Raw genomic sequence first — 27586 nt, 5'->3', positions numbered from 1 at the left:
AATGCTAATGTTGTCATTAGCACATGGCAACTGAAAATAACACAGAGACACCTACCACTTCCTATTTAGGGGGCATTAAAGGCTCCTATGTTAACATTATTCAGTTATCCCCAAACTCTATAAAGTCCACCTAATGTTAGGCACCTACATCGGCACACCTAGCTGTTATAGGCGCTTTAATAGGCAAAATTGACACTGATAATTGGCAATTAACACCTCATAATTGAGGTTAATTAAAACTTAGGTGCCTACTTTGGTAGGCGCCTAGCACACAGTGGTATGTGCCTAGTCTAAAGTGTCTAGTTTAAAAGTAGTCAAGTACTGATTTCACCCCCCAGAATGCCTCCAAGATAGTTTGCTTGTGTTTGACGCTAATTAAGTGCCACTGAATATTAGTGACTAGCCCAGACTAAGCAATTTAATTGGTCAGCAGTAGGCTAAATTGTTTTGAATACTGGGCAGAGAATTTTAGCGGATGAAAGGGAGATGGCTCCCAAAAGCTTGTCAAGAAATGTTTGAAATTAATTCAATAAGATGTCACTTTGTATTTTTTATTTTGTTGACTTTCACTTGTGAACGCTCAGCTGGACTTACTTGGCAATCACAGTACTGTATATGGACTTGTTGAATTACTCTCTCCTGATGTTAAGCTCTCTCTGACTCTACAGTATATCTCTATTGGGTAATTTTGTAGAAGAGGCATATAGGAATAATGTAGAATGTAAAAATGTTTGTTTTTTTTACCTAACTAGGAGGATGCTCTTGAGTTTACCAAGTCTGTAGGATATCCTTGCTTGCTGAGACCTTCCTATGTCTTGAGGTAAAATATGAAGCTTAATTGTGTGACCTGGGCTGGGCTGCTAATAGAATTTCTAATTTAAGAATGTAGAAATGCTCTACTAGGTCAGACTAATGATCCATGGGGATCAGCATTCTGTCTCTAACAGTGGCTAATACAGGTCACATGGAAGGACTGCTCAACCATCTTCAATGGGAGATCCATTCATTGTTTTCTATTAGTTCCCAGAAGTAAGATTTTGCTATCTCCAAGTCCATCCTTGGAGAATAGCTATTCTTATAGCTGCCCTCTTGAGATTTCTCTGTGTTGTTTTTAAACAGTTTATTTCACAGACTTTAACACCTTTCAGGAGCAACTTATACAGTTTAATTGTTGAATGAAAAAACACTTTGTTGAACTTTGCTTTGGATCTATTTCATATTTACTATTCCATTCTATACTTGAGCAGGACAAGGAAGTAAATCTTAGGTTGCCAGATGGCTCCAGATTTGCCCAAGTTTGATCTAGTCATAGGTTTAGTCCATTAAATGCGTGAGTCAAATGACTGCTTTGTAGACTTTATGCTTTTGATGTTCTTAAAAATTTGAATTATTCGTTTTTTGCCTCTTTGGTAAATCTCTTCAAATTTCTATTGTTCTGCCTTATTAATATTTCACATCTAATCTGCCTTTGGTTGCACTGCTTTCAATTTTCCTTAACAGAACTTGTTTTGCATTTTTAAAGGATGCCTTGTTGGCTTTAATAACCTCTTTCACAGCATTGTTTAGCCAAGCTGGTAGATGCTTGCTCTTGCTTCTGTTTTTAAAATTTTGTTTTTAAAAATATTTTAACTGGGCTTCCAAGATGGCGTTTTTAAATTTTCATGGAGGACAAGACAGTCTTGTGTCATCCCATACATCTTGTGCAACCTTCCAGTTAAAAATGAATAAAAGCATTGAAAAATAGTTATTTGCATGATTCAGAGTATCAGAAGCAGCTGATAAAGCTATGGATGCTTTAGCGGTTAACGCGCACTAAAACGCTTAGTGCACCTTAGTAAAACAGGGGTTAGATATAAAAGAGATTTTACTTTGTGTCTTAAACTTCCAAATACATTGATTTGTTTTCCCTCTTCCAGTGGGTCTGCAATGAATGTGGTACATGGTGAGGAAGAGCTGAAAACTTTCCTGGAAGATGCCACTAGAGTCTCGCAGGTACTCCATAATGTTTTAAGCGTATGTTTGAGCATCTTTGCTTTTAGGGATGTACCGTATTTTCACGTAGATAACGCGCACCCGTGTAAAATGCGCACACGGGTATAGCGCACGAAAAACACAAATTTATGTACAGAAATTTTTATATACCGCGCACACCTGTATACCGCGCATGCTGCCCGACTCTCCTGTCGCCGCCCGACTCTCCTTTCGCCCGCCCCGACTCTCCTCTGGCCACCCCGACTCTCCTTTTCCCACCCCGACTCTCCTCTCCCCCTTGAAGTCCTGTCCCCACCCTGAAAGCCTGATGCTCCCCCCCGATGTCCGATTCACCCCCCCACAGGACCGCTCGCACCCCCACCCCGAAGGACCGCTCGCACGCACTCCCATCCACACCCGCACCCCCACCCTGAAGGACCGCTCGCAGCCCCACAGCCTCCCGACCCCCCCCCATCATGTAGAAGCTCCTACCGGAGTCCTGCTGCTTCCTCTTGGCGGTCCCGACTCCCCGACATGATCGGGGCAAGAGGGAGCTCAAGCTATTCTGATTGGCCCAGGCACCTTAGGCCCCACCAGTAGGCGGAGCTTTGGGATGGATGGGCCAATCCGGCCTCATTCCATCGTTGGCTGCCTGCCGGACAGGCGAGTTTGACTCCCGTCTGTCCGGCCAACTACACAAAGGTACGGGGAAGGGGGGTGGGGGTGTTGTGGGGGTCGGCCAGGGGGGTCGCGGGTCGGCTGGGGGGGCGGTCGGAGGTTCTTGGGGGGGCGGTCGTTGGGGGGAGGGGGGTTTGCGTCGAGGGCAGGAGGGCCTGGGATCCCTCCTGCCCGTAATGTAGTGCGGGGTGGGGGTAGGGGGTCGCCCTGGCCAGGAGGGTTTGGGCTCCCTCCTGGCCCAAACAACTAGCGGGGGGGGGGGTCGCCAGGGCCAGGAGGACTTGGGCTCCCTCCTGGCCCGATATTGTCGGGGAGTTGGGGAGTCGGGGGGGGCAAGAGGGCTTGGGCTCCCTTTTGCCCCGATCGTGTTGGGGAGTCGGGGGGGGCAAGAGGGCTTGAGCTCCCTCTTGCCCCGATCGTGTCGGGGGTGCTGCGGTTGGCTGGGGCAAGAGGGCTTGAGCTCCCTCTTGTCCCGATCGTGTCGGGTGTCGGGACCGCCAAGAGGAAGCAGCAGGACACCGGTAGGAGCTTCTACATGATGGGGGGGGGAGGGTCGGGAGGCTGTGGGGGTGCGAGCAGTCCTTCAGGGTGGGGGTGCGGGTGCGGGTGGGAGTGTGTGCGAGCGGTCCTTCGGGGTGGGGATGCGGGTGTGTGCGAGCGGTCCTTCGGGGTGGGGGTGCGAGCGGTCCTGCGGGGGGTGAATCGGACGTCGGGGGGGGAACTATGTAAAAAAATTTTTGTACAATGCGCTCACGCGTATACCGCGCAAGGTTATGCACGGTTTGTAAAAACACGTATAACGCGCGCGTTATATGCATGAAAATACGGTACATTTATTAGCATGCCTTAAAAATATCTTTGTGCACAAACCAATTTAATAGATCTAACCTATAAAATAATATGTGTACAACTGTATGTTCAAAAGTTCTGAGTACTAAATATTTTCTATTAAAGTGAACATCTGAAATGAATCTCAAATATTTTAAAATCAGAGAAAACTCCAAATAATCTGAAAACAAACCCAAAGTGGTTATTTTTGCCTGTGCACATTCCTTGGTTTTTTATTTAGTTTTATTTTCATTTGTATTACCGTATTTTCACGCATATAACGCGCGCGTTATACGCGTTTTTACCTACCGCGCATACCCCTCGCGCGTTATATGCGTGAGCGCGGTATACAAAAGTTTTAAAACATAGTTCCCACCCCGCCCGACGCCCGATTCACCCCCCCCAGCAGGACCGCTCGCACCCCCACCCCGAACGACCGCTCGCACGCGCTCCCACCCGCACCCGCATCCACGATCGGAGCAAGAGGGAGCCCAAGCCCTCTTGCCCGGCCGACTCCCCAACGTCCGATACATCCCCCCCCCCGGCAGGACCACTCGCACCCCCACCCCGAACGACCGCTCGCACGCGCTCCCACCCGCACCCGCATCCACGATCGGAGCAAGAGGGAGCCCAAGCCCTCTTGCCCGGCCGACTCCCCGACGTCCGATACATCCCCCCCCCCCGGCAGGACCACTCGCACCCCCACCCCGAAGGACCGCCGACTTCCCGACAATATCGGGCCAGAAGGGAGCCCAAACCCTCCTGGCCACGGCGACCCCCTAACCCCCCCCCGCACTACATTACGGGCAGGAGGGATCCCAGGCCCTCCTGCCCTCGACGCAAACCCCCCTCCCCCCCAATGACCGCCCCCCCCAAGAACCTCCGACCGCCCCCCAGCCGACCCGCGATCCCCCTGGCGACCCCCACGACCCCCCCACCCCCCTTCCCCGTACCTTTGGTAGTTGGCCGGACAGACGGGAGCCAAACCCGCCTGTCCGGCAGGCAGCCAACGAAGGAATGAGGCCGGATTGGCCCAGCCATCCTAAAGCTCCGCCTACTGGTGGGGCCTAAGGCGCGGGGGCCAATCAGAATAGGCCTTGGAGCCTTAGGTCCCACCTGGGGGCGCGGCCTGAGGCACATGGTCGGGTTGGGCCCATGTGCCTCAGGCCGCGCCCCCAGGTGGGACCTAAGGCTCCAGGGCCTATTCTGATTGGCCCACGCGCCTTAGGCCCCACCAGTAGGCGGAGCTTTAGGATGGATGGGCCAATCCGGCCTCATTCCTTCGTTGGCTGCCTGCCGGACAGGCGGGTTTGGCTCCCGTCTGTCCGGCCAACTACCAAAGGTACGGGGAAGGGGGGTTGGGGGGTCGTGGGGGTCGCCAGGGGGGTCGCGGGTCGGCTGGGGGAGCGGTCGGAGGTTCTTGGGGGGGGGCGGTCGTTGGGGGGGGGGGGGGTTTGCGTCGAGGGCAGGAGGGCCTGGGATCCCTCCTGCCCGTAATGTAGTGCGGGGTGGGGTTAGGGGGTCGCCGTGGCCAGGAGGGTTTGGGCTCCCTTCTGGCCCAACTACCAAAGGTACGGGGAAGGGGGGTGGGGGGGTCGTGGGGGTCGCCAGGGGGGGTCGCGGGTCGGCTGGGGGGGCGGTCGGAGGTTCTTGGGGGGGGGCAGTCGTTGGGGGGAGGGGGGTTTGCGTCGAGGGCAGGAGGGCCTGGGATCCCTCCTGCCCGTAATGTAGTGCGGGGTGGGGTTAGGGGGTCGCCGTGGCCAGGAGGATTTGGGCTCCCTCCTGGCCCGATATTGTTGGGGAGTCGGCGGTCCTTCGGGGGGAGGGATGTATCGGACGTCGGGGGGGGGGGGGGCATCAGGCTTTCAGGATGGGGACAGACCTTCAAGGGGGGACAGTGCACGGAAGTCAGGGGGGGTGAACGGAGAGTCGGAAAGTCAGGGCGGGCGAAAGGAGCGTCGGGCAGCATGCGCGGTATACCCGTGAGCGCGGTATACCAAAGTTTTTGTACATATCATCGTGATTTCTGCGCGCTATACCCGTGTGCGCGTTTTATACGGGTGCGCGTTATTTGCGTGAAAATACGGTATACATTGTTTATAATTTGTTTTATTATTATGCTCCTTTTCTCTCTTCCCATTCCCATTTTTGAAATCCCTTGTGGCTACAGATACAATAGTCTTTCAGTTAACTGTACCCACTTCAGGGGGGATAAATCACAGTCACAATTGTTTTTCTTGTGGACAGCCTGAGTAGAGAAGTTGAACATTATATGGTGTATTTTTAACTTCCCATTTACCCAGATTTATTCCTCTAGAACAGTGTCTCTCAAACATTTTTAGCTCCGGCACACTAAATAGAGCAAACATTTTTTGCGGCACACTAACCCCCTAGGCCTTCACAGTGCCGCTGAACAACCATAGCTAAATGGGGCGTTTCAGGAGGAGTGTCGAGGGCGGGATTTGGGCGGGATGTGGGCAGGCTTAGACTTAGTCGTACTGCATGTATAATCGAAAGTTATACAGCACAGCATAGATGGAACTTGGATGTTGTGATTTAGACCATTTAAAACATGGTCTAAGTCACAAAAACCCACCTAAAGTCATCTGATAAGCACTGCAGACAGAAACTACAGACCCCCACACACTACCCCAGTGATCACTGACCCCCCCAACCCCATAAAAATCGTAATCACACCTTTAAAATTCAGCCTCCAGACCATCATCACCTGGCAGCCTGGCATAGGAAAGCCTAGTTGACCTGCTCAGAGGCGGCTTAAGTCGTCTTGTGGGTGGGTTGGGAACCCGTGGAGAGGAGGACCCATGCTCATAAGCCACTGTAATCACTGCATTGCTGGTTAAACATGTGCACTCCCCTAAAAAACCCCAAAACCTTTTTGTACTGCTCTATAAGTGGCTTCTGCAGCTATAAAGGCTATTGGGGTGGTAGATAGGTGAGTCTAGGGGATTTAGGAGGTGGTTTGGGGACCTCACCATTATCTATAAGGGAGATGTAGTGAGATGAAGACATGGCACCCTTTTTCTGAAGTTCACAGCAGTACCCTGTAAGGTACCCCACTATTTAGGTGCCATGTCTGGTTGTCCAGTCCATCACTTTGTAGACCCTCCCACATTCAAAAGGTCTGTTTCTAGGTGTTTTTGCCTTGGACGAAACATTGGACGAAAATGTGGTATAAAGATGGACGATTTGGCAGCTTGGACGATCAGATTGGCAGGATGTATAGTTAGACGATTTTCGAAACGGAAAATAATTTGGATGTATTTTTTGGAAATGTTTCTTAGGCTGTTTTTTACTTTGTACGACTTGCGACTTGGACGTAAACGGACTTAGACATTCCTTTTCGATTATGCCCCTCCACGTGTTTTAGCGTGCGTTTAGTGCATGCTAAATCTATGCACACGTTAATCGCTAATGCGCCATGCACTAACATGCACATGTTAGCGTTTAGCGCGTGGTTAGCACACACTAATATTTAGCGTGCGCTAAAAAGCATAGCTCACTGTAGTAAAAGGAACCCTAAATGGAGCAAGTGTTTTTTACAGTACATTATAATTGAAACTATAAAATTGCAAAACCAACAAAAAAATTAAATTTGAGAGTTATGTATTTAAAGTTCTTTAAGCTATGTATGGGTAATTGTAACAATGGTGAAACTAAAGTAGATAGAATTGCTAATCAATGTAATGGATGAGCTTGTTTTTGAGTGCAAATTAACTAAAAACGTGGCTCGATAGTCGACAAGCAAACATGCATTTCATCATCCACCATCTGCAGTCATTCTCTTTTTTTCGATTTAATTTCCGTCAGAGTTGAAAACCCAAGTTCACAATGGTAAGAAGATCCAAACGGTAACAAAGTCTTGATTTCTTTGTTGCTCAAGTTAAGATATCTACTGCATTAAAAATAAAATTACTTGGCATTAGTTTTCAAGGACCAAGCACGTCAAAGAATGATGCTTGTCTGGGCGGTTGTATCCTTATGCACACAGATGCTCATAACATTGACAGGCTGTTACGTACATGATGTACATGTCCTCTATTCTAGTGTATATTTATGAAAATAATTTTTAAAAATAAAGTAAAATTCTGGAATCTCTCGTGGCACATCTGGAATCTCTTCGGAGCACACCACTGTGCTGTGGTACACAGTTTGAGAGACACTGCTCTAGAACATTAAAACTTACTGACAGGGTTATGGAGAGATGAAAGGGTATAGGGCAGGGCTGTATGCTGCCTTCTGTTCGTATGCATTTCTTGACCTGTGCAAGATTTCATGTTACAGAACTGGCATTGTTCACCATTATAAATGTTGGCAGAAAAAAAGGGGTTTAATGAATGTTGTGTTCTCCAGGGTGATAGGACTGTTTTCTTAAAAAAATCATTGTGGTCTACACTAAAATGCCACTTAAAATTCCAAATGGTTTCCATTCTGTTAACATGTAGAAAACATATCTTATTTGTTTATTCTGGTAGTCTTTGATTCAAAGTGCTTTGAATATGGTCTCAAGTTATAACTCTACAAAATTTCATAAGATAGGGAGTAGAACTGTGACTTTATTACCAGCCTGTCATGTGGGGAATCAAGTCTTGCAATGACTTCATGCGCAGCATTTCATACTATAATGAGAGTGAAAGCAATAATTAAAAAGCTAGAGAAACTACAACATCCAAGAGGCAAAGGGATTCTGGAGGAGGGGTCTGTAAGAGTATGGGGGTGAAGACTGCTTGTCAAATAGGGGTGCCTCATTATTTAAGGGGGTGAAGCAAGTGGGTTTGAGGAAGAATAGACTGGAGATACAAGGTGCTGCAACCAATAAGGGAAAACAAAATCATAGGTAGCTGTGGAATGGGATTTTCTTCATAAAGGGAATTGAAGAAAGGTAAAGAAGAATTTAGCTACCAGGATTCTAGAAGAGTTAAAAGAGAGAAAATCTAGACCACGGGTGGATGGTGGCAGAGGAAGAAAGAACTCCGGGTGAGTTCTGCCTTGTTTTGTTTGGTTTGGTTGAGAAACTGCAAGCCAAAATGCATGAGTTAAAACTGCAAGTGAAAAGTAATATATAAGTTATTGGGAGTTTTCATGGATAAAAAGAATATCTGTAGTTTTCCATATGCATATGATACTTTTTGTTCTTATCCCTTTTCTTGAGGTTCTCTTCAATGTTTTACATAATGCAAAACAAGCTATTGAATTGGTTGACTTTTAGGCACAAGGTCATCTTCTAAAACTTAAATTAAAAACTAAAATGCTTTGGTTTAGTTATATATCAAATATGCCCCATCAAACATTATATGAAATTTGGGGGAGTCTATTACAAAAAGGAAAATCAGCTAAAGTTTTGAGTATACGTATTACATGACTCTCAGTTGTCTTTTGAACTGAAGCCCAAGGGAATAATTTAGTTTGGAAGACATTTTTATAGATTGAGACAGTTTAGATCAACAGGCAGCTCACTTCAGGTTATTAGTTCTCATTATTATTCTTTTGCAGGTCGACCATTGTAATTCTCTTCATTTGAATGTTTCCTCTAAACTGTTTTGGAAACTCCTGCTATTACAGAATACGATAGCTAAATTAATTTTTGAAATGCAGAGTTACAACAGAGTGACATCATTATTGATTCAACTACATTGGTTGCCAGCACAAGCCTGGACTGAATTTAAAACAGCTTGTGTAGTTTTCAAGATTTTGCACAGAATTTGTTCAGATAATCAACTGGGGCCTAGATGCACTAAGAGGATCGGTAAGACCGTCTGGGTCTGCTCCGATCTGATTTTTGGGCCGATTAAAAAAGAGCTATTAATGTGGAGGTTCGTCATAATCCCCGACTCTCCCATCTGATTAATGGCTGTGAGAGCGACTCTTACACATGCGCATGGGATCTGCGCCTAAAATTTACAGGCAGCGCCAAAAAGGGGTGTAGAAATGGAAAGGTTATGGGCAGATCAGGGGCATTCCTCAACGTTATGTATATAATTATAGAATAATGGGGCATCTGTGCGAGGTTAAGAACATAAGAATAGCCTTACTGGGTCAGACCAATGGTCCATAAGGCCCAGTAGCCTGTTCTCACGGTGGCCAATCCAGGTGGCTAGTACCTGGCCAAAACCCAAGGAGTAGCAATATTCCAAGCTACCAATCCAGGGCAAGCAGTGGCTTCCCTCATGACTTTCTCAATAATAAACTATGGACTTTTCCTTCAGGAAATTGACCAAACCTTTCTTAAACCAGCTACGCTATCCGCTCTTACCACAACTTCTGGCAAATTGTATCAAAAGAGTAGCTGGAACATGTGCCTCAGTATCTGATTTCTGTAGGAAATTTGTTAAGTCCAAGCTATCTGCAGACAAAGCCCCCTCTTTTACTAAGGTGTGCTATGTTTTTTAGCGTGCGGTAAATATTAGTGCTTGCTAAACACACGCTAAACGCTAATGCGTGCATGTTATCCTAAGGACGCATTAGTGGTTAATGCACGCATTGATTTAGCACACGCTAAATGCGCGCAAAAAGGTGTAGCACACCTTAGTAAAAGAGGGCCAAAATCTGCTGGTTGGGACTCTGTTTCTTTTTCTTCTCGGGCAAATAATAAATTTTAGAGAGAGGTGGATATGAGACCTCTGGAACCTTTATAATCTCAGTTAAATATAGAAACATAGAAACATAGAAAATGACGGCAGAAAAGGGCTATAGCCCACCAAGTCTGCCCATTGCAATTAGCCTCCCCCCAGAGTTCATTCCCTTAGAGATCCCACATGAGTATCCCATTTCTTCTTAAAATCAGTCACGCTGCTGGCCTCAATCACCTGCAGTGGGAGTCCATTCCAACTCTCCACCACTCTCTCGGTGAAAAAGTACTTCCTGGAGTCGCTATGAAATTTCCCTCCTCTGATTTTCAGCGGATGCCCTCTGGTTGTTGAGGGTCCCATGAGACAGAAGATTTTATCTTCTGACTCGATACGTCCCGTGATGTATTTGTACGTTTCAATCATGTCTCCCCGTTCTCTTCTTTCTTCAAGTGAGTACAGCCACAATTTTTTTTAGTCTTTCTTCATACGTGAGATCCTTGAGCCCCAGGACCATCCTGGTCGCCATTCGCTGGACTGACTCGATCCTCAGTATGTCCTTACGGTAGTGTGGTCTCCAGAACTGAACACAGTACTCCAAGTGAGGCCTCACCATGGATCTGTACAGCGGCATCATGACTTCAGGTCTCCTGCTGACAAATCCTCTACGGATACAACCTATCATCTGTCTTGCCCTGGAGGAAGCCTTCTCCACTTGATTGGCAGCCTTCATGTCCTCACTAATAATCACCCCTAGATCGCGTTCTGCCTTGGTCTCAACTAAGGTCTCACCATTCAGTACATAATTTTTGTGCGGATTTTTCTTTCCCAGGTGCATCACCTTGCATTTTTTAGCATTGAAGCTTAGCTGCCAAGTAGTTGACCATCTTTCCAGCAGTCGTAGATCATGTGTCATATTATCAGGTAATAAGCTTTTGCCTATTATGTTGCAAAGTTTGGCGTCGTCAGCGAATAGTGCTACCTTTCCTTTAAGTCCTTGTGTCATATCTCTTATGAATAAATTGAATAGAATTGGGCCCAGAACCGAGCCCTGCGGCACCCCACTGGTCACTCTTGACGCCTTGGATGGGGTACCATTCACCACCACCCTCTGAAGTCTATCGTTTAGCCAATCTCCAACCCATGCAGTTAGAGTGCTTCCTAATCCTATCGATTTCAATTTGTTCAATAGCCTTCTGTGTGGGACGCTATCAAATGCTTTACTGAAGTCCAAATATACCACGTCCAGTGACTCTCCTGCATCCAGTTGTCTAGTAACCCAGTCGAAAAAGCTAATCAGATTAGATTGGCAGGATCTACCCTGGGTGAACCCGTGCTGGTGGGGGTCTCGTAAGTTTTCTTCGTCCAGGATTATGTCAAGGTTACGTTTGATGAGTGTTTCCATGAGTTTACACACTATAGACGTGAGACTCACCGGTCTGTAGTTTGCCGTCTCTGTCCTGCAGCCCTTTTTGTGAAGTGAGATTACGTTGGCAGTTTTCCAGTCCAAGGGGACTCTTCCTGAGCGTAGGGAGAGATTGAAAAGCTCAGATAATGGTTCGGCCAGGACTCCACATAGCTCCCTGAGCACCCTGGGGTGCAGGTTGTCCGGTCCCATGGCTTTGTTTACTTTGAGTTTCGATAGTTCGTTGTAGACGTTACTGGGCGTAAACTCGAAATCTTGAAACGGGTCTTTCTGGGTATCTCCCGTCTGAAGCTGCGGACCAGCTCCCGGTGATTCGCAGGTGAAGACTGAACAGAAGTATTCGTTCAGTAGTTCTGCTTTGGCAGAGTCTGATTCTGCAAAATTACCATCCGATTTCTTCAGCCGTTCTATACCATCTTTGTTTCTTTTCCTGTCACTAATATAGCTAAAGAAAGATTTATCCCCTTTCTTGATATTCCGTGCCAGTTTTTCCTCCATTCGGAGTTTGGCCTCTCTGACTTTCTTTTTAACGGCTTTAGCTCCGTCTAGATAGTCTTCTTTCGCCCCCTGGTTTCCTAAATGTTTGTAGGCGATGAATGCCTCTTTTTTCTTTTTAACTAGGTCTGAAATTTCTTTAGTGAACCATTGGGGTCTTTTGGTTCTCCTGCATTTACTTACTGTTCTTATGTATCGGTTTGTTGCTTCATGTAGGATGGACTTTAGAGACATCCACATATCCTCTAAATTTTCAGATTTTGTTTGTTTATATAGCTCCTGATGGACAAAATCTCTCATGCGGTTGAAGTCTGTGCCTTTAAAGTTGAGAACCCTAGTTGCTGTGCTTGACTTAGAGAAGCCTTTCTTAAGGTTGAGCCATACCATATTATGGTCGCTGGAGGCCAGTGTATCGCCTACTGAGACGTCCGAGACGCTATCTCCGTTGGTGAGTACCAGGTCTAGAGTCGCCTTGTCCCTGGTGGGTTCCAGTACCATTTGCTTGAGACGTGCGCCTTTTATGGAGGTTAATATTCTTTTACTGCTACTTGTAGTCGCTGAGAGTGTGTTCCAATCTGCGTCTGGCATGTTGAAGTCTCCTAGCATTACTGTGTCACCGCGTAGTGTGATGTTCTCTATGTCCTCGATTAATTCCATATCTTTGTTTTCCTGTTGTCTGGGTGGTCTGTATATCACACCAAGGTATAGGCATTTTTCATTCCCTCTGGCCAGGTTAACCCAAAGGGATTCCCCGGTGTATCTTACATCTGTAATTCTGGTAGTTTTGATGCTTTCCTTGAGCATTAACTGAAAATGCTTTAGGAAAGTTCATAATCCTGAGGTTATATTTTCTGACAGCGTTCTCAGACACCTCCTGCTTTAAATGTAACCTCCCACTGTCTTTCACCCATGTCAAAGCTTGAGCCTCTAATGTGTTCAACCTGGTCTCATAATCCAAAGATCTATTTCCCAAAGTTGATAGGAAAGTGCATGTATCTGGTTACCCAGAGTTGCAGTGTAGAAATAGCCTCCCAAATAGACTCCAAATTAAAGACCTTCGGTCTTTGCAGGGAGTAACATCTATTCTGGTACCTTCTAAGGAAATTTGAGTACCTGAACCCACAGTTGATGGAAAAACTTTTGCAAGTTCCATTCCATGTTGTTGCTTCAATTCATCCACCGACAATTCAGCTGACCCATCCTGCTCCGAAACAGCTGCGGACTCCTCTCTGGTCCCACAGCATTGGTGCAAAGGTGAAATACTTCAATCTGGTACAGCTTCCATACTGCCCCCATATAGAGGTTGTGTTGGTGGGCTCCGTTCTTCTGGAGACAAGGTGATGCCTTCGATGGAGGATGTGCACGCCTCTGCCAGTGTGTCTTTTCCTGCCGAAGCTCCCTCCAGGCGTTGCGCACCATAACTCCATTCAACAAAGGCATCTATTAGTCCTGTTAATGAGGCAACATTTGCGGATTCAGCCGGGAAAATCCAGATCTTTGATTTCCTCTTCACCAGGAAAGGAAATCTCTGTGAGCTCTTCAAGCAGCCATCTTAGATAAGCTCCTCCCCATCCATTCCCATTTTCCTCCAATTAAGCTTTTAAATAATTGTTTGGCACCTAGATTGGCTAGGTACACCTAACTTTAGGCATCTTTTATAGTATCATAACTGCAAGGGAACATACACATGGGCAGAGCATGGGCAAACCATAGGCATGTCGCCAAGCAATGCACACATCTTATAGAGTACTATTAGTTGCATGTCAGCTTACACCAGTGACTGACCTGTCATTAAGTAGCACGCCTATATTTTGGCATGCTAATGTGGCTTTGTGTGCCGTGACGAGATTCTCAGTGTGCCGCGAGTACAGCAGTTTTAGAGCTCCCTGAAGCCATTATAGAATTGGTGCTAATCACGCCCCACTGTGGTGCCTATATCTTGGCTCCAAGTTAAAGAATTGCTCCATAACTTTCTAACCCAGCATAAAGCACACACTCTGTGAAAGCCCATTCCTCCTTTTTAGGGTAGAGCGGTGCAGCTATCAGACAGGACAATTTATCTGTGTAACTTATTTTGAGCATTTTGATCCTCTGTTCCATTAGATTGTAAGATCTCTGAGACAGGGACTCATTTTACCTGTGTACATGCAGTTGTAAAACACCCTGGTTTACAGTGCTGTGAAAATGCTATAGTAATAATATTTAAATCTGTATGATGGACGACTCAGTGTTATGATCCCTGCTTTAGAATCTTACCCTTTATTTTATTGTTGTCCTCCATTTGTAGCTGGATAGAGTGGGGCACACAAAGAGAAAAAAGGACTCTCAAAAGGCCAGCGATAGTCCTAATGCTAAAATTCACAAGGAGGCTTTCTCTTGTAGACATCCCCCATTTCCTTCCATTCATCTCTAAACCTTTTCCTCTTCCAGAACAGAAGGAGGCCTGATTAATCTGGCATATTGCTCCGTGTTAGACACTCCCTGAGTTATATTTATTGCACCAGAGTGCCATCCATCTATGATCCTCATTAACCCACTCAGCTGCCTTGATAGCTGTAACTTTTATTTCATCTTATTTTATTTCCTGATCATGCCACTTTGCCTTTGTCAGCAGCTCACATTTCATACAGAGATGTTGCAGCGCCATCGATTTCCCCTACCTCATTCTTAAATGAATACAACTGTAAGGTTTTGCAGTGACTCACTGATTCCCCCCACTTCTCCTTTCTTGGCTGTTTATTCCTTGGCACAAACAGTGTTCTGGCCTTCATATTTACTCAGTGGATACATCGATCCGCCGAGCTTGAAATACAGTTGAAAGCAGCTATAGCTCCTTTTTAAAATTATTTCAAAAACTTATTTGGGGGCTGGTCTTTTCATGGGGAAGCGTTTGATCGTGAGGAGAATGAAATATGGAATAGCGGAGCCCTAGGAATTTCAAAGCCGATAGACAGGATACTTCAGAAGCTCTTAATAACTGATGGGGCTTGCGCATGTCATTCAGTAGGGTTCCTTTCAGACAGGGCATTCTTTTGTTTTCTGCCAAAAAGTTCTTAGTGATCAGGATCGTCTTTCAGGTTTCACTTATATCTGATATTATTCTTTAATGGTATTCTGGTGGCCTGGGGAGCCTTTGTAGGAATGTTGGCAGAGGAGTGGGAGTGAAGACCTGCATGGAAGAGCTTGATAGATGAGAAGAAGCGTCAAAGTAAACAGTTTTAGCCTTTTGATTGATGTTTTATTCATAACAGCAGAAATCTGTTTGGTGTTGGGTAGGGTGATCAGATTGTTCCCAGTGTGGTGTTTATGAGTGCATATATAATAGGTGCATATTTTTGGAGGAAAGAAATTATAATCAATGAGGTGAAGACAGTAGACTGTAATCCGTTATGTACCTATATCTGTATGTTTGAAGGATGTGCACAACCAAAAAAAGTTCTATTTTTGCTCATTTAAAATGAATTTTTCCAAACTTTAGGGCATTCTTTTCATTTTCATATGACTTATTTGTTTTTCTAAGCATGTATAATAATATGCTCCATTCAACATACATGTGGCAATTCATCAATGTGGGCACTTGAAATTTTTAAGGGCCCAAACAAACTGAATGCATGCTCACAAATGCACAGCCCCAGATACAGATTCTATATCTACGATATATATACATCTATCTGACTATAGATGGACATATGAGAGAGTGCTGAAAGGTTCTCAGCCCAACCAATCAACTTCCTAAATTCTGAGTGTTATTTTGCCACTGTAGCTGAAAAGAGCGTTATCCTATTTCATTGAGTGCCAATTTGCAGAAACGAAATTCTATGTTTTGACGTTATTTCAGATCATTGATTGAACCATATCTATGTTATTCTCTTCTTGGTTGGCTGAGAACTTTTCAGCACTCCCTCGTATAACTATCTAATGAGATACATAGATATATAGCATAAATAGATAGATATCTATCTATCTATTAGCTCAAATTAGTCTAGTCTGTATTGCTCTATTGGAAATATTAAGGCTGATATTCAAAAGCATTTATCTAACTAGTAGGTGCTGCTAAACAGATAATTGCTGGTAAGAGGGATATTCAGTGGCATCAATCAGATAGTGACATGAATATTTCCTCTGACTGGTCTGGCACTAACCAGAGAGTACCAGAGTGATGTGTGGGTGGAGCCTGAGTGGAGATGGAGGTTGGTTCAAACTGCTCACCAGGTAGCTAACAGAATCATGCTAAGACAGCTCTATTGCTAAATATCACGGCCAACCAGGCACCATTGATAAGCAGTGATATTTGGATATCTAGCACTGAATAACCAGTTTATCTTTAACTGCAGCAGCCAACATTTAGAGAAAATGCTGGCCACCACAGCTTGATCATACTTTATTTCCACTGACGATTACACTATTTTAGCACATGGGTCTGAAGAAGTGACTAACAATAGCTAGGAAGGTTGAATTTTCTGCCCTTTATACAGTATTATACAAGTCATTAACATATTTTAATTGAGAGAAGATCTATGGCCATATTGTCTATTTGAGTAAAGAAGCAAAGGATTTTAATTTTGTTCCACCTCTGAAAATTGTTTCCACTATACCTCTGAAAGCTTCCACTATACAAACTGTAAAACAGAAATTCACAGCCTACAGGTCAACATATACTTGTAAGTGATTGCTAAGTACAGCACGATCACAATTCAAATGTAGTTTGTTGACATTCAGTAGAATTTGAAGTTAATTATTCAATTCAATCCAAAATTTCTCAGAAAAATCTGAGCAGGTTTAATTTGGCAGCATGACATAAAAATTGGGCCAAAAGGACACACCAACACTGAGCTTAGGAAGGACTGTTATTTATGAGTGAGTCCCAAAGATAAGAACACCGTTGCTTTTAAAATAGGAGAGGCTATGGCCAAGGAAAACAGGCTGTGGAAACACTGGGAGGTGAAGTGGAATGTGGAATGTCTGGAGAAGTGGAATGTCTGAGCTGAATTTTAGCCAAACAGATTTCAGTGTGGCGCAAATGTGAGAAAATCTTTAGGTCTTAGCACAATTCAATTAAGCAGTCGGTTGAACCAAAGAAACCAAAAGAGAGAACAAGCTCCGAACCACATAGGGAGGAGCGATCACAAATCGGCCGAAGCCTTGGGGCCAATCGGCAAGGTCGAGAGGGGGGGGAAGGGGGGGTAGGATAGATTAGGGGTGAGCGGAGGGGAGATCGCCCCTTTCGATCCGGCTTCACATGAGGCGGACGCGGCTTCCCTTCCGCTCACCCACGGCAGCAATGGATTTGTCTCTCATCTGGCTGGAGCGCTCCCGCGAAGCGGGAGGCTGGCAGGGCGTCCTTTGGGCGCCTCCGACTCCAGTGTCTGGGACGTGGGGCCGCTGCACATGCGGCAGGGAGCGGTCCCCGATCCATTGGGAGCGGAGGGGAGATCGCGGGAGACCATGGCAACGTGTCTCCTAGTTGCCGGGTTTGTCTCCCCACGGGCATCGCCGGCTCGTGCGACGCGCAGCTCACACCCCCGGCTCTCCGTTGTTGTGTCGCGGCCTGGCAGGGCCCGCCGAGACGCTCCCTCGGATCCTGCGAGATAGGAGCGTCTCGGGGGAGCCGCCGCGCACGGCAAGGGGAATCTCCGGCCGGCCGCTGACGGGTGCAGTCCGTGCCCTGGGCCCATGACTGGGCGGTGTACGCGGCGGTGTGGCTCCGACGGGGCCCATTGCGGTGTCCCAGCCGCCCGGGCGCGTGAGAGCGGATCGGGTGTGTTCTTCTGCCTGGAGCGGCAGCCACCTACTGGCCCCAACGCGGCCAGGCCATGATCTTCACAGCAACGTACTGCTGATGAGAGGACACATCCTTGAACGGGATAGGTCCAGCGAGCAAGGGAAGCTGTTACGGCAACCCACATTCGGAGAGGATGGAGAGGCATATGCTGTGCACCTGATCATGTGGTGGTCATACCTGATTGGTTATTCTGCTCAGTTGATGACAGTTGTGATGTAATAGTGCTGTTATGGCTGCGGCCTAATAAAATTCCACACTAGTTGAAAACGCTTGTGTAGTGTCTTTGTGTTCAGGACAGGGGGGTAGAGCACCAAGTGCTGAGTGCACGATTTGAATGTTGTATGTGGATTTTCCCAGAAGCTGACTTTTCTCTTTATCCCTGATCTAGGCACTGAATAATCTGCTGAAAGATTTGAATTTTGCATTGTTCAATGTATTTGATTCTTGTTGTGATCTGTTTTGATAGGAACACCCAGTGGTCATCACCAGATTCATTCAGGGTGCTCGAGAAGTTGAAATGGATGCTGTTGCCAAGGAAGGAAAAGTAAGGATAGCCTTTGTTACATTTTTAATTTTTCTTACTGACATATGTTAATTTCGCTTTCTTCAGCATTATCATTCTTGAATTATTAGGAAGACAACCTTTGGATACATTAATGTTGCTTTAAAATGTAATACAAAAAGTCAAAAAAGTGGGGTATCAAAAATCAAAAGACACCAGTAAATGCTGAAAACAAGAACAGTCTTTAATATCAAGGATATTAAATAAGGAGGATTCGACACGGCCATGTTTCTGCTAAAAAGCCTGTGTCAGGATTCAACATAAGCCTTATGATAAATCCTGAGTGAGCTAAACTCATAACAAAAGGAGCCTTATAGCATATTTGAAATACTGCAGTATTACAAAATGAGTGGCAACAGTGAGAGATTCGTCACTACAACGGTTGTAGCGACGCGCCTCTCACAGTTGCTGCCCATTTTGTAACATATTGCTAAAACCTACCACTTCTTCCTCTATAATATTACCAAAATCTGACCCTTCCTTTCTGAGCACACTACCAAAACACTTATCCACGCCCTCATCACCTTGTGCTTAGACTACTGCAACTCGCTACTCTCGGGCCTTCCACTTAGCCATCTCACTCTCCTCCAATCCGCCTAGAATTCGGCTGCATGACTTATATTCTGGGAGAGTCACTATACTCACGGTACCCTTCTCCTAAAGTCACTTCATTAGCTTCCCATCTGTTTCAGACTACAATTCAAACTCTTACTGACCTACAAATGCACCCACTCAGCTGCCCCTCACTATCTCTCTTCACTTATCTCCCCATCCGTCTCAGGCAGTGTTCAAGACCCAGTTAAAAGCCCTTCCATCCCCAGGTCCAACTTCTCTCCCTTTCTCTTCCCAACTGCCCCCCCATCCCATATCTCTCCCTACCTCCCTTCCTCCCTTCCCCAGGTCCACCATCTCTCCCTTTCTCTTCCCAACAATCCTCTCTTCAAGTATCTCTTTCCACAGATTCAACTTCTCTCCCTTCAGTTCATTGCCCACCATCTCTCTCTCTCTCTCCTCTCTTTCTGGCCCCTTAAGCTCTCCCCACACACTCATTCTGGCAGTTCTTTTAATACTCTCCCCCTTGTACTTAAAAAAAAAAAAAAAAAAAAGTTAATCTAGGGGGCTTCTTCGGCCCAGCATGCTCTCCCTCTTTTCTATGCGCCGGTCTGTTGCTGTCCTCACTTTCACTCTCACTGAAAAACCCGCCAGCCTGGGTAGTGATTCAAAGAAGCATTGCCTGTGGCTCTTCTTCTTGCTTTCCATCTGCCACAGTCCGTTCCCCAATCACGAAACTTCATATTTCCACCTGGGTGGACAGCAGCAGACGGAAAGCAAGAAGAGGAATCACTGCCGAGGTTGGCGGATTTTTCAGTGAGACAGAAGGTGAGGGCAACATGGGACCGGTGCGGAAAGAAGGGGGAAGACATGTTGGACCACGGGAGCCCCCCAGAGCCTTGGGGCCCAAGGCAACTGCCCTGTTTGCTTCCCCCTAATGCCTGCTCTGCATGAACCTTCATTGGTCATTGTTGGAAATAGGATACTGGCCTTGATGGATTTTGCCTGTCTCACTATGGCAATGCTTATATTCAGCAAGTTTTTACCCTGTCTCCAGAGGGCTTACAGCCTGCTTTTTGCTGAGGCAATGGGTGGTTAAGTGATTTACCCAGAATCACAATGGGCGTCGATGGGATTTGAATTTTGTCTTCCCTGGTTTTCAGTCCATTCCTCTATTTCTCTACTCCCATGTGTTTGTTGGGTTGTAATATTTTGGAGTGGAGGAGTAGCCTAATGGTTACTGCAGTGAGCTGATTCTCACTGCAGCTCCTTATGACCTTGGGTAAGTCACTTAACCCTCCAATGCCCCAAGTATAAAAACTTAGATTGGGAGTCCACTAGGGACAGAGAGAGCACCTGTATAATGGGGAGTGTGTGGCACAGTGGTTAAACTACAGCCTTAGCACCCTCAGATTGTGGGTTCAAATTCATACTGCTCCTTGTGACCCTGGGCAAGTCACTTAATTCCCCATTACCCCAGGACAGACAGGGAAAAATGCTTGAGTACCTGAATAAATTCATGTAAACCATTCTGAGTTCCCTTGAGAGAATGGTATAGAAAATTGGAAATATATATATATATATAATTGGAAATATATATATATATATATATATATAATTGGAAATATATATATATATATATATATATATATATATATATATATATAATTGGAAATATATATATATATATATATATATATATAATTGGAAATATATATATATATATATTTTTTTAAACTGCTTTGGTTGTAGTACAGAAAGGCAGTATATCAAATTCATGACCCCAGACCTCTCCCCATGATATTTCTAAAGTTTATTATGTTTTTAATACTGTAAGCAGGTTTTTCCCATCATTTCTGTGTCCTATTAATGTATGTTTGTCTGTGTTCAACACCATCATTTGATTTCTGTTTATTTAGTTTATTGACTTGCTTTGTTTCATTATAGCACAGCAAAGCAATATGCAATGATAAAAATAAACAGAGCCATTGCAGCAAAGGTTCTTGATCAGGGCCACAAACCATGTATCTCTCCAGAACCTGACTAATGTGGACTCTCAATTTGACCCCTAAGTTTTACTGCTAAAGATGTCTGAGGGTCTCTCCTCTCCCTGTTCCTCTGCCTCCTTCACTTTCCAGCAGCTTTAAATGCAACCTATAGGACATCCTTAACCCTGGCCTGGCCAGTCCAGACCCAGGAAGATAAACCAGGTCATCCAGATGGTAGTGCTCAGTACTGGTTTTTGAGCCGCTGGGTTGGCTCTATTGTACAGATTTTTTTTTTTTTTTTTAAATATTCATGTTCTTTTTTTACATCTATTTAACATTTCATATGGAAAAAGTAAGCCTTCTTTCAGGCTTCTGCATTTATACCATCCCACTGGGCCTATTAATTGCTCAACAACCTGCAGAGTGTTTATTTTCTTTGTTTCTGGGTTTTCTCCTGTGGCAAGCATCTGTTCTGCAGGTTTATCCTGTGCTTTTCCTTGGCACAGCGGTGTGGAGAGCGGCATGTCCTGCTGAGGGACTGATGAGGGATCTCTTTTCTCACAGGTCATTTGCCATGCAATTTCTGAACATGTGGAGGATGCGGGCGTTCATTCTGGGGATGCCACCTTGATGCTGCCAACACAGACCATCAGTCAAGGCGCACTGGAAAAGGTTAGAGTTTCATGCTCATGTTACAAAAGATAATACAAGTCAGATCTCATTAGCAGAGCTACCAAGTGCATTTGGAAGCCATTTTCAAACTGGTTATAAATGTTAGTTAGTGTCCTGTTTGGATCTCTCCTAACAGAGTGTATCTCTGTAGAAGGAAAATACCATGGCACAGTGGTGTAGCAAAGGTAGGAGGTGCCCAGGGCAGTGGTGTCCCTGCCCTCTTCTCCACCTCTTTTTAACTTTGCCGGTGCAAGCAGCATCTCCAACCTGCTGCCCGTGCCGGCCTCGGCTCAATCTCTGATGTCACTTCCAGGTCCCGCAATCAGGAAGTGACTTTAGAGGGAGAGCCGTAGCTGGCGCAAGCGGCAGGTTGGAGATGCTGCACGCGTCGGTGAAGAATTAGAGGTATGGGGGTGGGGGGAGGGAAGGTGCACATGTGGCGGGGGAGGTGCAGGGAAAGACAGAGAGAAGGAGAGGTGCTGGTGCCCCCACCGAAATGGCGTTCGGGGCGGTTCACCTCCCCCCCAATTCCTCTTACTACACCACTTCCATGGCAGCTTTCCCTGGGAGGATGTTATAACAACACAACACATTCTTCTAAACTACTCTACTTGGTATTTTCTTTATTCTAAAAGCGCTAGAGCCCCCTAATAACTATGGGGACAATTCTATAAGTGTGCTCCTATATTTAGTCCTATTGTATAAAGGAAAGTAGATGTGCATTTTCCTTTTTCGAATGCTAGATTAACAACTAAAATTCAAGCCTATAATTTAGATGCAAGCACTTGGGCCAGCCGTAGAGCTGGTTTAAGTGTTCATGCCTAAATGCCGCAGATATGCATGTAAGTGGAGCACAAGGGATCTTCATGTTCCGAGCAATCAAAAATCTATTTATTAAAGGACACAACACATGTTTTGGCATGTCCACCTGTGTCACAGGGTTATTCAATGCAATCCACATAAGATTAGCCAAACAAGCCTAATATAGAAGCACTTGTGATAATTTGTGGGAGCCATTCAGGAAGCTGCTCAGCGCTGAGCAGCAGCACCAAAACGCGCCCCTGCTCAGTACCACTCAGCGGCTGAAGAAGCCAAAATTCGGGGCAGCCATGGCAGCGAACAAACAACCAGATTAGCAACGGTGCAGGAGCGCGGAAAGCTCGCTCCTGCACGCTTCACCTCTGGACCACCAGGGATTCCAGCGGCAGAGGAGGTTGGACAGACAGGGCAGGGAGGGGGGACAGAGTGAAACGCCTTGGAGGGAAGGGGGCTGTGAGCAGTGCTTGGCACGGAGGGGCTGGGTGCAGAGCTTTACAGGGGAGGGGGCACTGTACACAAACATCAGTATTTTTTTTCTTTAAAATGTGTATTAAAAAGGGGGCACATCTTATATGCCGCTGCATCCTATACGCTGGCAAATATGGTAAGTGCTAACTGCAGCCATGGTTATAGTAGGCTTTGGGGGAGTTTTGTAGGGCTTACCATACATTTTTAGGGAGTTATGGTGAGATTATACTTCTGACACCCTTTATGTCAGGGGTGTCCAATGTCGGTCCTCGAGGGCCGCAATCCAGTCAGGTTTTCAGGATTTCCCCAATGAATATGCATGAGATCTATGTGCATGCACTGCTTTCAATGCATATTCATTGGGGAAATCCTGAAAACCCGACTGGATTGCGGCCCTCGAGGACCGACATTGGACACCCCTGCTTTATGTGAAGTTCACAGCAGTGCCCTCTAAGATGCCCCACTGCTCTATTGGGATGTCTATGTGGCCAGTCCATTACAATGCTGGCCCCTCCCACGTCTAAATGATCTAGATTTGGATGTTTCTAATTTGAATGTTTCTGTGGCTTCACACTTTCCACCATAAATGTAGTGGTTAGAATGTTTTATGGACCTGGCTCTTACTCTTTGTGGTTCACTAGCCCCCTCAATAGCTACTTAAGACAGCTGTGTGCTACTCTAGTAGGCTTTCCTATACCTGGTGGTGCTGTTCTAGAGACAGGTATGTTCTTTTTCATTTAGATTTTGTTGGGCAGGAGGGGGTGAGTGCCCACTGGGGGAGTGGGGGGAGGGTCATTACTTAATCCTTCCAGTGGTCATCTGATCAGTTTAGGTGCTTGCATTTAGATGTTTTTAAAACAGGTTTAGTTTGGAACGTCTAAGTTCCGTTTAGGTCTAGGAAATCCTGAAAATGGTTTGATTATTGTCACAAAATGTCCAAGTATAACTCAGAACCACCAAAAAAGAAGAAAAGTGACTTGCCTCAAAAAAGGAACAAAAATAACAAGAAAGGCAAGTATGATGTCCAAACCAACAGCATCAATTTATTGTATAGATCAGGGGTCCCCAAAGTCCATCCTTGAGGGCAGAATCCAGTCGGGTTTTCAGGATTTCCCCAATGAATATGCATGAGATCTATGTGCATGCACTGCTTTTCAATGCATATTCATTGGGGAAATCCTGAAAACCCGACTGGATTTGGCCCTCAAGGAGGGACTTTGGGGACCCCTGGTATAGATTTAAGCATGTCCCAACAAGGATCCTAGTTTCGGAATACAAATATGCCATCCTCATGGGACACTGGAGCTTAGTCGAGTAAGCAAGCAATGAGGGAACAAATTAAAGGCCAAATCATGGCATACAGTCAGCACAACTACAATATCTCAATGGTGGTCAATGGATAAAATAACCATACACATAAAGACACGTTGGTGTTTCTGCAGAATGAATGCATCAGCGAGAAGTCTAACCCAGCCCATAGTCCGCCTATATCCTGCCCAAAACATGCCTCTAATATGCTCCTTTCTGAGTTAGATGTTTTGGAGGGTGAACATCCTGCACAACATCTAAGTTCTTGTTTCAATTATCGGCACTTGGATATTTTGCAGAGAAAAGCATTCAGGTATCGGTTTTTGGATGTTTTTGCCTTTTGAAAATCTCCCTACATATGCCTTCTTCAGCTATGGGCAGGCTTGGTGCCCCCTATAGCATGGTTGCCGAGGGCAATTGCCCTGTTGGCATCTATTATGCAGGCCTTGAGAGAGACATAATGAGGTGCCCCCTACCTGAGAAGTTCACTTACACCATTAATAAGAAGAAAAGAGATGATAGGATGTGAGGGAGGAGATGAAGATATAGGGCTTCTATTAGCGTGTACTCAGAGGAGAAGTTTGGAGAGGCATCCAAAAGGTGAGATGATGAGATATATGAGAAGAATCTGGAGAAACCAGCAAAAGATCTCATGTTTGAAATAGAGGAATTGCACTAGGGGTAGGAGATTCCTTTTTTTTCCCATACTAAGAAATTCAGGGAGAGACTTGCTAGCTTCCTGAAACATTGTGACTCAGGAAACAGATAAATTAAGGATCATGGGCTCAGATCATTTAAGTTCTGCTAGTAAGAGTAGTTGTAATCAGAATGTATACTCTGGTTAAACTGTGTTGTGCACATTTGATGGAACACCCTTTAGGACTCAGCTTGACTTATCTCTTCAGTGATATTTGCCAGAAGACTACAGATTCACAGATATCGATGAACGTTAATGGTATGTCCTATTTTTCATTGCTGCAGGTGAAAATTGCCACTAAGAAGGTTGCAAATGCCTTTTCAATCTCTGGTCCTTTCAATGTTCAGTTCCTGGTCCGAGGAAATGATGTCCTGGTAAGCTACTTGAATTCTGAATTCTGGGACACGATTGGACGTCATGTGATTGCTATAGCAAATCATGTCCATCTCAATGGTTCAGTCCATCTTGAGCCTAGTGCCAATTCAGTGTTAGGAAGAAGGAAGACCTAAGGTTGCCAAGAATATTTCTTCTACCATAAGTTATTTTAACCCATAATTCTGTACTAAATGCAAGGCATTGTGCATGACAGTACTGTACTTAGTTTTATGAGAACACCCTTTAGATACAGAAGACATCACATCAGAAGAAGGGACCTACATGTTCTTGGAAGAGTCATGCACTACAATATCTGTAATGTTAACAGTCTTCAAAACCTCTTTTTGCCAGGATCAATATGTTTGTTAGAATGATGGGCTAAAGGGAGTTAAAATGAGATGTCTCAACATTTTATAATATCTTGTGACAAAAAAGAAAATGATAGTTGCCAGTACCTAGAGAAGTCGGGCTTTTAGCTGTGAGCGCTTGAGATCCCTTGTACCTCTTGTGGGTAATTGTGACTTGTACTTTAGCCAAGTCTTAAAGATTTTAGTACCTAGAGAAGCACATACCTGTATATTTTTTCCAGTCATGAACCACATATCCAACATATGCTCCATACAGTTTACAACAGAGTATAAAAAATACAATAAAATCATCACAACAAAATAACATTTTAACTTATTCTCCCATATTAAGTGACAGACATTTCTGAGTTACTGTTTTTAATACCTCTTTGTATCCTTTCTCTTTATTAAAATGTTTATATACTGCCAATAACAGGAAAAACATCAAAACAAGGCAATTTTGACAAATAGAACATTCATAAAAATATTTAAACCTATCTAAACGTTAGATATATACAACAAGTGTAACTAACAAGTTGGTCTAAGTTGTTTGCACCAGCCATACTTCTTAAATTCCCTAAGACCTTGTTTACACTGTAACTCTCTTGGCAAACTATTCCACCATACTGGCATGACCACTATCCTCAGAAAACTTACAGTGAAGTGTTTATGAGATCTTTACAGGATCATAGATTAGTTATTCCATCTTTAAAAAGTGCAAGATAGGAGTCGACCTGAGCCAAAGCTTTTTTTTTTTTTTTACTTTGTACCTGTTTTATGGAATCATCTTTCAAATTATCTCCGAGCAGAAAATTTTTTTTTTAAATGTTTAAGTTTTACTTAAAACATATTTTTTTTAGATCAAGCCTTTAATACGGAATTAAATGGCACTGGTGTTATATACATCAGCGTCTCTGTGGCACACAGCTTGTGATTGAATTATATTAATTTGTAATATTTCTTGTGTGAATATTTTTAGGTTTCGCTATCTAACCCCCCTTTTACAAAACTGCGAAAGCAGTTTTTAGCACAGGCCAGCATGCTCAATGCTCTGTGCTGCTCCCAACACTCATAGATTTCCTATGGGCATTAGGAGCAGCGCAGAGCATTTGCACCGGAATGCGCTAAAAACCGCTTCTGTAGTTTTGTAAAAGGGGGAGGGGTAAATGTTAGCTCTAGGGCTGGGATAAATATCTGCACTCACAACATAGGCATAGGTTATGCATAGGCTATTATTTTATAATTTTAAATAAATGTAAACTATTTAGGCAATAAGAGAGATATAAATACTAAAATAAAATAATTAAAAACATGCACCTGTTTTTTAAAAATAAAATTACATCTAAGTTGTGCATCTATTTGGGCTTGAAAGACAGACAGCACGTTAGCAGTATCCATTACAGCTTGCAGTATGCTTTCTGCACAGTGGTCTGTGCGCACATTTCAAGTAGTGCTGGAAACAGATTTATAGATTAAAAGAATCCCAGGTATATAAAGTTAACCCCAGACTGCAGCATATCCAATGCATTTGATGACTGTTTCTCCTCTCAGATAGGGGACAGTGCATACTCTCTGTTTACCCACTGTGCCACAATGTCCCCCTCCTGCCAACATTTCCTTTATCCATATATATCATCTCAAAGTAAGTGGCATTATCGCAGTTGTTTACGGCTGCATGTAGGATGGCGCTGAGCATGAAATGCCTGGCTTGTGTGACTGCGTGCTGTCACACTGCCATTGATACGTCACTCCCCTTTGTATGGCACTCTGATATGCTGATAGGAAAAGTGCTGAGTCTGCCTATAGGATGCAGTAATATCAGGGTAAACTGAGCATGTGAAACTGCTACCTGGCAGTTGTATTGGCGTGGGAGATGGATCATAGCAAAACAATCCCTGCTTACTGAAGTACTCTGACAGCTGTTCTGAGTTTGCTGTCAGCCACTTGGATAGTCTCCAGTATGCTTTTTCCCTTCTTTTTGTAGAGGGTGAGATGAATGTGTATATACTATATACAGGACAGTTCTATAAACTG

The 27586-nt window shown here is 44.8% G+C and overlaps 1 protein-coding gene across 2 annotated transcripts in view; it reads left to right on the top strand.

The window, feature by feature from the left end:
* The window catches only part of CPS1 (carbamoyl-phosphate synthase 1), a 189317-nt gene that overhangs the window by 123687 nt on the left and 38044 nt on the right, over positions 1-27586 (top strand). For both annotated transcript variants that reach the window (XM_033947173.1, XM_033947172.1), the window contains exons 27-31: positions 753-820; positions 1917-1992; positions 18231-18308; positions 21431-21538; positions 25115-25204. In XM_033947173.1, the coding sequence (XP_033803064.1) occupies positions 753-820; positions 1917-1992; positions 18231-18308; positions 21431-21538; positions 25115-25204 (420 nt within the window). The remainder of the gene's footprint in view (positions 1-752; positions 821-1916; positions 1993-18230; positions 18309-21430; positions 21539-25114; positions 25205-27586) is intronic.

This window comes from Geotrypetes seraphini, chromosome 5, assembly GCF_902459505.1.
Source record: "Geotrypetes seraphini chromosome 5, aGeoSer1.1, whole genome shotgun sequence".
NCBI classification, from domain to species: domain Eukaryota; kingdom Metazoa; phylum Chordata; class Amphibia; order Gymnophiona; family Dermophiidae; genus Geotrypetes; species Geotrypetes seraphini.
The sequence above is the reverse complement of the archived record's forward strand: the minus strand, read 5'-3'. Positions and strand labels throughout refer to the sequence as shown.